Source organism: Hyperolius riggenbachi, chromosome 8 (genome assembly GCF_040937935.1).
Source record: "Hyperolius riggenbachi isolate aHypRig1 chromosome 8, aHypRig1.pri, whole genome shotgun sequence".
Classification (NCBI taxonomy): domain Eukaryota; kingdom Metazoa; phylum Chordata; class Amphibia; order Anura; family Hyperoliidae; genus Hyperolius; species Hyperolius riggenbachi.
The window spans coordinates 221711947-221724674 of NC_090653.1; the positions used below are offsets into that span (position 1 = coordinate 221711947).

General features: G+C 42.6%; 1 protein-coding gene across 3 annotated transcripts in view; it reads left to right on the forward strand.

Annotated features, from left to right (window-relative positions):
- The window catches only part of SCAI (suppressor of cancer cell invasion), a 252826-nt gene that overhangs the window by 153052 nt on the left and 87046 nt on the right, over nt 1–12728 (forward strand). For all 3 annotated transcript variants that reach the window (XM_068248199.1, XM_068248201.1, XM_068248200.1), the window contains one exon: nt 10693–10789. In XM_068248199.1, coding sequence (XP_068104300.1) covers nt 10693–10789 — 97 coding nt within the window. The remainder of the gene's footprint in view (nt 1–10692; nt 10790–12728) is intronic.

Below are 12728 nucleotides of genomic sequence, written 5' to 3' on the forward strand. Positions count from 1 at the left end.
TTAATTAGAATAGATAGTTAATATAATCTCTTACCCACCATGTTTTAAAATAACAGGCAAATGTTTGTGATTCATGGGGGCTGCCTTCTTTGTCATGGGGGCAGCCATCTTTTTGGTTAAAAGGAGGTGACAGGGAGCAGGAGACACAGTTCCAACTGTCCTGTGTCCTGAATACCCCTCCCAGCTGCACACGCTAGGCTTCAAATGTCAAATTCAAAATGTAAAAAAAAAAATTGCACCAAAACAGCAGAACGAGAACAACAAATCAGAAATCCCATCATGCTTTGCACAGCATCAGGGGAAGAAAGCCCGGGCAGTTTTCTTCTGTGCAGCTAAAAATGAGGCTTGTATAAGAGAAACAAAGTTCTGATGCTCTGAAACTGCTAAAGAAACACCAAGCCTTTTCAGTGTTGCTGAGTCGATTTTTAGTCCGGAGGTTCACTTTAAACTGTTCTTAAATATGAGGCGTTAGGAAGGTTTCTCAGACAGTGCAGTGTGTGAGGGAAATTGCTACTGCTGAGATAACCAATACATCTGCTGTATTGCATCAATGCCCAGCACTGGAAGGGTTAAGCACAGGACAGCTTCACAGGATTCTGCAGGGGGAGGAGCATTTCACAAATCATGTCTAGCCTGCACTGCACAAGCTGTGTCGATGTGCTATTAAGCACTTCTTAATCTGTGACAGTTTAGCAATGGATTTGCACTTTTCTTCTTACTGTCGGTAAAGCTTTGATACATCTGGCACATTGTTGTTAGCCTCTTAACTCTATGCAGATGACATGCGCCAATTACAGAAATGGGCAATGCGGAGTCTGGAAAATCCCATGTGCAAACTGAGGAATATTGCCATAGTTGCAAGGAAGATACTGTACATTTCCCATTTCATCACACTGGTATTATCATAGGTGGTTAAAGATTCAATTGAAAGGGTAACTTTTTTTTTTAATTAAAGAAGGACTCCACCCACCACTATTCGAGAGACAATCTCTCAGCTGTTAAACGTGCATGTGCTGCTCTTCCTATTTGAAACTTTTTAGTGTTTAATAGATTAACTATAGACTCTTGAAGGGGCACTGTAGTGACATAGAGTAAACTGCAGAAAATGATTCAGGATACCTACTTTTACGATAATTTTCCTAATATGCCTCTCCCTCCCTCCCCACCCCCCCCCCCCCCTCCACTCAATGCCACACTGCCTGTTGGACAGGAAGTACATCACTGGTTTACCGTCGCTCTGTTCATGCGGCCTGAGATCTCTTGTTTACACCTACTTGCTATAGACTTGCATTGTTGCATAATGCAGCAACGCATCAAAGAGTTTGCAATAGGCTTACAGTGATTTCGCTACTTTCATTGCACTGCATAGACTTACATTGCCCTTGTAACTACCTGTGGCTGGGGAAAGTAGCTTTAAAGAGACACTGAAGCGAAAAAAAAATTATGATATTATGATTTGTATGTGTAGTACAGCTAAGAAATAAAACATTAAGATCAGATACATCATACAGATACAGTCTAATTGTTTCCAGTACAGGAAGAGTTGAGAAACTCCAGTTGTTATCTCTATGCAAACAAGCCATTAACCACCCTGGCGTTCTATTAAGATCGCCAGGGCGGCTGCGGGAGGGTTTTTTTTAAATTTAAAAAAAACTATTTCATGCAGCCAACTGAAAGTTGGCTGCATGAAAGCCCACTAGAGGGCGCTCCGGAGGCGTTCTTCCGATCGCCTCCGGCGCCCAGAATAAACAAGGAAGGCCGCAATGAGCGGCCTTCCTTGTTTTGTTTAGATCGTCGCCATAGCGACGAGCGGAGTGACGTCATGGACGTCAGCCGACGTCCTGACGTCAGCCGCCTCCGATCCAGCCCTTAGCGCTGGCCGGAACTTTTTGTGCCGGCTACGCTGGGCTCAGGCGGCTGGGGGGGCAGAGCGGCGGCGATCGGGCAGCACACGCGGCTGGCAAAGTGCCGGCTGCGTGTGCTGCTCTTTATTTGAACAAAATCGGCCCAGCAGGGCCTGAGCGGCAGCCATCGGCGGTGATGGACGAGCTGAGCTCGTCCATACCGCTAAGATGGTTAAGCTCTCCGACTAAGTTAGTCATGGAGAGGGCTGTTATCTGACTTTTATTATCTCAACTGTTCCTGGACTATTTACTTTTCCTCTGCCAGAGGAGATGTCATTACTTCACAGACTGCTCTTAAAGACTCATTTTGAATGCTGAGTGTTGTGTAATCTGCACATATTATAGAATAATAGAAAAAACACTATATACCTAAAAATAAAAGTATGAGAATATTTTCTTTGCTGCTAATCTTCTAGTAATTATTCATAGTACACAACCAATTCATTATATCATATTTTTTTTTTTCGCTTCAGTGTCTCTTTAAGTACTGTATATGAATATGGTATGCACACCCACAATCAAGCAAATACCATCAGTGTAACTGGGTGCTAGTTATGATAAATAAGGCTGATAGCCCCTACAACACATTAAAAGTAAAATACACCTGCACACCAAAATGTATGTTGCAAAAAATATTTGTATTAAATATACATAATCAAAAAGATAGACAATCACATTTAACAACATTATTGCACAAGCTGAGACAAACACTCAATGTGGACACTCTGTCAATGGTAATACATCATAGAAATCAATGTAATTTGGAGCATTAAGCAGTTAACAGCAATAGGTCCAGCATAAATAGGACAAAGTGATGCCGGGGATGCCAAAAAGTAGAAAACTATAGTAATAACCAGACAGACCCTGAAAATACAGCAATTTTAGATCCTAGTAAAGCAGACATAGTGTAAGCTGGGAAGCACAGGATCCTACAGAGTCTGTAGCAGAGTGTTAAAAGTCCATTACCCTGACAGCGCTGTTTCGGATGAAAATCCTTCGTCAGAGGGTCAGGAGATGCCCAAAACCAAAATGACCAAAACATCTTACTTTTTGGTGCAACGACTGATGGTATCATTGCCATTGTAAAGCAAAAGAGGTGAATCCGCGGGCCTCAGGACCTTGATGGTGTTTGCAGAGGAGTCACAGACAATGGTACAAGGTCCATCAAGTCTCTAAAGCACCGTGTGACCAAACAACAAATCCAGTCGAGACTCGGCCATTGCTCTGGGAAAGTTTGGAATACTTTCCCAGAGAAAGGGTTAACTCCGGATTGGATTTGTTGTTTGATCATTGCTGTTTGTCTCATCCATTCCTCTACATGGGTTGATCTGCTGGTTACTTGGTACCCTGTACTCGTGTGCTTTTTGGGAGTGTTGATTGTTTGGTCATTTCTGGTGATTTGGCAGGTCCACTTTACAGCACTGATGGGATCTAATAAAACCTGACACTGTTTTCATTCGATTTGCCAGTAATTAAACCTGTGTTATTGGGCTCTTTCTGAGCTATGGAGCTTTAACCGTTTTGTAAGTAAGGTAGATGAGTTACTGCTTTTTCTCCAAGCCCCTTTGTCCAGCGCTCAGCTTTCCTCTAAATAATTTCAGTCCAGTTTGGTGCTAAGCCAGAGTGCTTTCTGTGACCCAACTCTCAGCCATTTATCTTCAAGCCACACATCACAGTGTAAAATATGGACTGGCTTGCCCCTATTCAGATTTGTTGTTCATGGACAGTCAAGGCAATCAGCGACCTGCAAGCTGCTGACATTGACTGTCTAGATAAATTACTGCAGAGGCTTTCATGGATGGGAAAATAACTCCTCACGACAGGTACAAACGCACTAGGGGAGGGGGGATATTTGTTGAGGAGTTAAGCTGCCAGCTCGACTCATTCATAAGCAAGACTGAGGCTAAGCTACCAGCAACTGGCGAATGGGAAGAGCTCAGCCTGGGTTATACAGTCCTGCTGGCGAAAACGGAGCAGGACACTCGCGGCTTTATGAGATATATGACCACAGTCCTAAAAAGATACCATCTGCTTCCTAATTCACTATTTCTTGTAAGCCAGACGATGGAATGACATGGTGGCATTTTTATATAGCTATACTGTCACGTTCTATGAAAAACTGGCTCTTTTATTGGTAATCCTATTGTAACAGAGATCTTGAGGCTGGTGCTGCTGACTTCTTGTAAAAGTCCTGGTCTTCTGGCTGTCAGGTTGATCATCTGGCTGTAAAACTTTGAGTTACTTACCTGGAACAACAAGCAGGGCTGTGGAGTCGGAGTCGTGGAGTCGGGCAATTTTGGGTGCCTGGAGTCGGAGTCGGGAAAAAATGCACCGACTCCGACTCCTAATGAATTTGTAACTGTAATTAAAATAGAAAATATGATAAAATGTTCTATTTCTCAGATAATAGTCATTAAAAATAATGTATATATACAGTATATATACAGTAAAAGCTGTGCTTAGTCCACAAAAATGAAATAAACCAATCAAAATTAGTTACTTGTGCTGCTTCAATAAAGCAGTCCCCGTATTTTTAAGGTCAGATATACATATCTGATTGTGACTGTATATATGATGTGTACACAGGAATCTCTTATATATACTAAATAACATCTATGCTGTAAGAATAAAGCCTGATGTGTAGCTGTGTCACTAATAGAGATGGTCAATGAGATGGAAATAATTCTGCATTGATGCTGATTTATGCAAATGTATGCACTCCCTTTGCTGATGAAATCAAATAATTTGATATGTTGTTAATGTTATAAACTGTTCTAATCACCTTGCTTCGACACCATCGTCTCACAGACTGTGAGATCACTTGACTCTCCACACCGCAAACAGGATATAGACTTTCTCAGGCTTCTTCAATGTTTACGTTATTTATTCAGGAAACAGGAATACAGATAGATACATACATCATATCCTAGCCATGCCAATCTTCATGTTGCATTACAAGCTCGTGATTAGACTCCCTGCTGGAGTCTATCAGGTACCTTCTTCCTAACTACGTTACACTAAACTACCTATGTACAGCATACATTATATCAGATTACAGAAAGGAAGAACATGCTTAGAAGTCGTCCCAGTCAGCCTTGCTAGCTAGTGCAGAAGGAAGAAGCAGAAGCAGAAGTGACCTCTCGTAGCTCCCTCAGCCTTTAATACTGACTAGGAAAGAGTTAAATATGACATCATCTTCGCCACCCCCTAGACCAGATTATTGGTGGACCCACTCGTGGTGTCATCATACACACCTACTTGATTAATAATCAATGAGGCATTTGGCCTATATGCAGGACCGTGGATGTTTAGTAAACATGGCCAATGTTTTCTGTTCCTGTGGTTGAGGTCAGAGTAGTCCGATGGCCTTCTTTTAGGAACATGTTCTCAGTATCAGCGTGTATCCTCTGCTACACGCAGACCCTGAGATGCCTCTGCCTGCATCACAAAACCTCTATTTATTTTAAAGGCATACACTGCGGACAAGCCTTTTACATAAAACTCAGGCCAAGTAACTGAGGCCTACTTAAATTATAACAGTTAAAATTTGGTTTGGTGACTACAAATTAAAGGGTACCTGAGACGGATGAAAAGTAAAGTTTTATAAATACCTGGGGCTTCCTCCAGCCCCCTTCAGGCTAATCAGTCCCTCGCTGTCCTCCACCACCCGGATCTTCTGATATGAGTACTGGTAATTCAGCCAGTCAGCACTGTCCGGCTGCATGCCGCTCCCACAGCCAGTAACATTCTGTACCTGCGCAATAGTGCTGCACAGGTGTAGTATGCTCCTGGCGGCGGAGTGTGTGCATGCGCACTACGCCCGACTGGCTCAAGTACCTGGACTCATAGCAGAAGATCCAGGTGGTGGAGGAGGACAACGAGGGACTGATTATCCTGAAGGCGGCTGGAGGAAGCCCCAGGTATGTATAAAACTTTAATTTCATCTGTCTCAGGTTTACTTTGTTACACAGTAGTACTATACTCTGCATATGCATTCCCCACAGAGCTGCAGGGAATCCACTGAGAATGCTGTGCACATTGAACACAGAGGTGTTGTCTGTCACCCAGAATCTCCTCATTTCCCTGCAGAGTACCTGCACATCATTCTTACATGTACCCACACTTACATTGCCTAGGGCCTGATAGATGTTCTTTGTTCCGGTTTGTACCTTTTACAAGTACTCTTACCAAGGACTAGTTTTAGTCTAAAGGGAATAAATATAGTAGTCTACATATCCTTCTCACTTCAGTTGTCTTGTAAAATTCCTAAGCGTTGGCAGTTAAGAGACAAATTTCATGTTACATACTTTTAATCAACAAAATTGTAATATGCAAATTAGAGGAGTCGGAGTCGTGGAGTCGGAGTCGGTGGAATCCTAAACTGAGGAGTCGGAGTCGGTGGATTTTTGGACCGACTCCACAGCCCTGGGAACAAGTATGCCTATAAGAGTTCTGACTTCTTTTTAATAGGTTTGCTTGTTACCTGCTGAAGGCAGAACATCAGCATGACAGTCCGACAGCTAGCAATCCCATATGGCGTTCAGTAATGGTGGCCTGAACATCCTCAAAGTTTATCTTATTAGCAATTTTGAATTTAGCCCTGTTGCTTTAAAGCAATATGCATGTGGCAAATTCTCAAAGTAATAATGTTGATTTGTGCAAATGAAAATTATTACCTTTTGACCCATTTTGTTCAGCTCGTGGTGCTCATGCGCAGAGCGCTCCCAGTTGCGGATGGGTAATTAAGGTTACGCGTACTGTGCACTAATGCCCAACCCAGCTGACCAGGAAGTAGCTGCAGGAGGCATTTCCGAGATAAATGAGGGGGATGAGGGAGAATGGGGGGAGCGGTGGACATGAGGACTGCTTCATATACATGCCTGCTCCCCCCCCCCCCCCCCCCCGCTTTTACAATCTGTTTCATCTCTGGTATCCTTTAACAAAATACATTTGCTTGTTGATATAATATCGACCTTTTTTTGTGTCTGCTTGGAGGAGGCAAGTCCTTCACTGCCTTCCAGCTTTTTTTTTTTAAGTTTTAGCTACTTTTATCCTTTTGGCGCCTCTGTTCATTTCCACATTGTTCGAGTCCACCCCTGGTGGAAGGGTGCTAACCCCTTATTTCCAGATCTACAGAGAGCGATTTCTTAATCCTGAGTGGGGACAGCTCTAATCTCCCCACCTGCATTTACAGTGGTTGCCTTAGTGGTAACCTGGTTTGTGAATATAACTTTACACACTTGCCTCTCATCACCCACATCAGTCCAGTACATACTGCACTATATTGGGCTGTCTGTGTTCACACCAGATATATAAGATATATAAAGTATAATTAAGCCTCTCTAAAAACAATCCACAGGATCCTGCTGCTGATATCAGACTGCCATAGAGTATTTCAGAATTACCTCAAAGAATCAATTGATCATAGAGTACCATAAAATGTTTAAAATAAATGTAAAATTGGAAATGCACTCACAAGTGTACAGCATATCAGGACTATGGTGGACCCTCCAGCCTGGGCTCCTGTAGCGTCCCACATCTGCCCACTGTCTGATCTAGCCTGTCTGCTAACAATCCACCTATGTGCCTCCCACAAACCACTTGCAAGCCATGCTCTGGTTAGCCCCACCCAACGCATTTCGTCATCTGATTCATTGCATAGAGCTAATGATAGCGCGGCTTGCAAGTTGTGTCCGGGGGAGCACAGGTGGATTTTTAGCTGGCTAAAAATCAGGCTCATCTCTCTTGAGTAGATTTCTCTGATTTGTATCTCACAAAGGTCTAAGCAGTCAATGGGTAATCCTGCTTGCCACTATCTTCCCATATCTAAGGCTCATACACACATCCAACAAAAGCACACAACCAACCCGACAACATGACCAACTGCACAACAAAGCAATTGCACAACTTTTATTTTAAACACACCAACTAACTGAACGACCAACTCATTAGCATACTAACGAAGGGCTGCACGATCTGGCTGCATTTAAAACAAGTACAAGTCGTTCAAACGATTTGAACACGTGTCCAACTGCTCGATATCAGCCCAAAAGTCATGTGAGTTGATCCGTGGATTGGATCGGGCAAACCGCCGGTTATCAGTCCCTCGTCTAGTCGTTTGCCATGCGTACTCACGCTCAACTGTGTATGAGGCTTTTAGGACACCTGAAGTGAGAGACATATGTAGGCTGCCATATTTGTTTCCTTTTAAACAATACCAGTTCCCTGGCGTCCTTCTGACCTTTTACAAATCAGAAGTGTCTGAATCACACACCTGAAACAGGCAAGCAGCAAATGTCAGATTTTTGGCTGAAACATCATCTCTGCATGCTTGTTCAGGGTTTATGGCAAAAAGTATTAGCGGCAGAGGATCATCAGTACAGCCCAGCAATTTGCAATGTTTAAAGAGAACCTGTACTGAGTAAAATTATTTAAAATAAACACATGAGGTAACTTCAAATGAACATTACATAGTTACCTTGCCATCAGTTCCTCTCAGAAACTCACCATTTTCTTCTGACAGTGATCCCTTCCAGTTCTGACAACATTTTGTCAGAACTGAAATATATCAGTTGCTGTCGGTTATATATCAGTTGCTATCAGTTATAGCTGAGAGGAGAACTGATGTGTCCATGTTTCCCTATGGCTCAAGTGGGCGATGTTACAGTGTAACTGTGTGCTGACCAGGAAGCTGTTATGGTGTAATGGCCATTTTCAAAATGGAGGACGGAGAATTCCATTCATCACAGTGGACAGACAGGACGTAGGAGAGGAAAAAGAGATCGAGGAGTAGACTACACAGGAGGTAAGTATGACTTGTGTATGCCTATTTTGACTTTTAATTTTCAGTTCAGGTTTTCTTTAAGGCTGCATTTCCACTTGTGCGGTGCGAATCGCCACGGTAAAAATTTGCATGCGGATGCGAATTTCGCATGCGGGTCTATACGAATTTTCATGCGAATTTGCATGGATGACGATGTATGCGAATTTAACCATGGCAGTGCTGGTGTGCTTTTCCATTGTTTCTATGCGAATTCGCATGAAAATTTGCATGCCCAAACCTCATGCGAATTTCCTATTAAATACATTGTATGCGATTCGCATAGCGGTATGCGAATTCTGGTGGCTCTGCCATGCGAATTTTTTCTGCACAGAATCCTGACAAGTGGAAACAGTCCCATTCACTTGTATTGCTATGCGAATTTTCATGCGAAAAACGCATGCGAATTCGCTATAGTGGAAATGAGCCCTTAAAGGACATAAATATGGCAGCCCCCACACCCCCCTCACACTGTTGAAGGTTGAAATGGAGAATAAATTATGTTCCTGGTCGAATCTACACATACCTGACGTCCTATTTCTACCCTTAAGTGGTTGGAAGCTGCGGTATAGTCTCAGACTATATCCAAGACAACCATTCCTCTCATAGTGATTGGGAACCGGCATATGTATTGTTGCCCTGGAAGTAGCAAACAATTTGTGAAGCAAAGAGCAGCAGCCTGCATAAGGCCAATATTTCATGACAAACCATATAAATCTTTAGTTTTTTATCCTCTGTGGCTTTTAGAAGTTATTACAAAATAATGTTCAATGCATGTTTTGGCCTGTAGGGCTGGACAGAGTAGAGCTTTGTTTCAATTTGGGGTAGTTGGGCCCTACTTAGTTGTAGTGTATCTGGGGATTCAGGAGCCTTCTGGGTATGTACAAATGAATGTAATTATTAATGCGGACACTGTCAAGTGCCATGTTTTAAAGGACAACTAAAGTGAGAGGTATAGAGAGTGCCATATTTATTTCCTTTTAGGCAATACCAGTTGCCTGGCAGCCCGCTGATCTATTTAGTGGCAGTAGTGTCTGAAAAACACCAGAAACAAGCATGCAACTAATCTTGTCAGATCTGACAATACTGGCAGAAACAACTGATCTGCTGCATGCTCGTTCATGGTCTATGGCTTAAAGTATTAAGGGGCCCATACACCTAACGATTTTCCCGCCGATATACAGCAGATTTGATCACTGTGATCGAATCTGCTGTGAAATCGTTGCGCAAACGCTGACAGAACGATCGATTTCCATCCGAAATCAATTGTTCCTGTCGATCCGTCCGAGCGGACGATTTTGCTCGATCACCGGCGGGTCGGGAGTGCGCCGATAGCGGCGTTCGAATGCCCGACGACCGACGCTAGCTGCAATACATTACCTGCTCCGGCTGGGCTCCGGGTCCGGCTGGCTTCACTGAACTTCCTGTCCTGGCAGGAAGTTTAAACAGTAGAGCGCCCTCTACTGTTTAAACTTCCCCCGGACAGGAAGTTCAGGAAGCCAGCCGGACCCGGAGACCAGCGTGGAGAAGAAGATGGGGGAGTCGCGCCGGCCGGAGCAGGTAATGTATGCAGGAGGGGGGGTCAGCGGCAGCTTCACAGGTTGTGATCGGTTTCATGCTGAAATCGATTCACAATCTGTTTGCAGTAAAGGCAGCTATGCGATCCCTCTCCGATCAGATTCGATCAGAGAGGGATCTATCTGTTGGTCGATATGATGGCAAATCGACCAGTGTATGGCCACATTTAGAGGCAGAAGATCAGCAGGATAACTAGGCAACTGGTATTGCTTAGAAGGAAATAAATATGGCAGCCTCCATATACCTCTCACTTCAGCTGTCCTTTAAGACAATACAGGTATTATTTAATTCTTGAACAGTCCCTGTTAAAATGCTAGTGACAAAAGTTCTTTTTTTTGGATAACTGCAATTATTGTCCCTTATTATTATTGTTATTGTCCCAATTATTAGACCTGAGCTGGTTGTGAAGAAATTGCGGTACTATGCCCGCTTCATCGTGGTCTGTCTCTTACTCAATAAAATGGATGTTGTTAAAGACCTAGTCAAGGTAATCAACGGCTTCCAAGTCTCAGTGATGAATGTATTGCTCCCGCACTGTGTCATTCCCATGAGCTTTGTGCTGTGTTGTTATGCTGGATGTTAGAGCATGGCATGCAGTCTCTGTCACAAAGTGCTGTGTGTGTATGTGTCTGTTAGTGTTCTGCACCTCGTATTGCTTTGTGTAACCCTTTGCTTCCCTGTTTTGGTGGAACTTGCCTTGTCAAATTATACACCAAGACAAAATACACACCTGATTATGTAGCAATACATTTAGCTAAAAGAAAATGGTAGCCCAGCCAGATTATAAGCAGCTGGAACGAAAGAGCAAGAGGACCTGTCTCTAAACTGAATCACAGACAATTAGCAATTGCACATGTTACCCATAGCCCCTGAAAAAAATGAACACATCCATATTAGGACACACATGATAAATCAAAATTAAAGTAGCCCTACTTGGAAGCTTTCAGCTGCAGACTCACAAAAGCATGGGTGCCGTGTCCAATTCGGAAACAGACACGGCAGCCCAGTGGAAATGTGCCCTTAGGTGTAGTAGCCACCATGTAGTTTTCATTGCCTGGAATAGGGACCTAGAGTAGCACAGAGGCTTTGAGGAGAGCCTATGTCTGCAGATATGGGCAACTGGTATCTTATGATTATAGTTAGACAGGTACTCTTGATGACCTGCTGTAATCTGAGTTGTAATGTTCTATTGTATTATTTGGTAAGATACTGGAATTTTTAAATTGATCTTGTGCATGTTTAAACTTCAGATTTCCAACATATCAGTTACCACTTCTTTTGATAGCAATGGTGCACATAGTTTGAAGGCATTGGGACTTTAAGCAAGATTGTCACAGCAAATGTCATAGTCACTCACTACTCTGTGAGTAAAAAAAGCATGCAGGTGGTGACAAAAAAAGACAATAAATGGTCTCAATTCACTAAGGAGTTTAGACTAGTCTACTGATGGTTTTTAGTCTGCTGATGGTTTGGTGTAAATCAGTTGCATCAAAAGGGAATTTGCTAATAATTACCAAATGTTTTAGACCTGGTCTAAAACATTTGGTGATTAGGTCGGTAAAGCAGGGAAAATGATCAAAAAGATGCAATTCACAAATGAGTAGCTATGACTGACTTCCTTCTCCTTTGATGAGCTCGTCTCTGAATACAATTAAACTCCATTCAAAAGGTTCCATCCTCACATCTAAAATGCCTCACGGAATTACTTTACCGACAAGAAATCAGCTGGTCTAATCTCTGTCAGAAAAAGTGGGCGTAGTTGCTCCTTGTTTGCCTTTGTGAATTGCATCTTTTTGATCGTTTCCCCTGCTTTACAGGCCTAATTACCGAAGGTTTTAGACCAGGTCTAAAAACAGGTCTAAAACATTACACCAAACCATCAGTAGACTAAAAACCATCACTAGACTAGTCTAAACTGCTTAGTGAATTGAGGCCAAAAATGAGCAGCTTCAGTTCTAATGAGTGGAAGTTCCTTGAAAACCAAACCTTTTGGTTGAATCATGTATGTCAACCTTCAGACTAGTGAAATGTCTTATAGAATAAAAATAATGTCTAGTTGAAGCTACCTTATATTTACTAGAGACATGACCTGAATAAATGGGAACCTTAATAGAAGCTCTCCCATATGTTTATTATAACAGGTTTTCTTTAAAGATGATTTTGACATAGCTTCCATAGAAATCTCATTTGAGAAAAGTACACTTCTTTTGACCTCATTTGGCAGAGCCCTGTTGTAAATTCTTGGAATGCTTTGATATCTCTCTACTAGCAGAACATATAGAAGCTGAAAGCAGATAAATTGGCTGTTGAAGCATAATATAGTGAAGCCATGATTAATAAAGCTAATCCATTCAGTTTTTTTTACCTGCCATACCATTTATCTAACATGTTCCTGATAGGATATCTGCCAATAGTAAGGTCTAAGA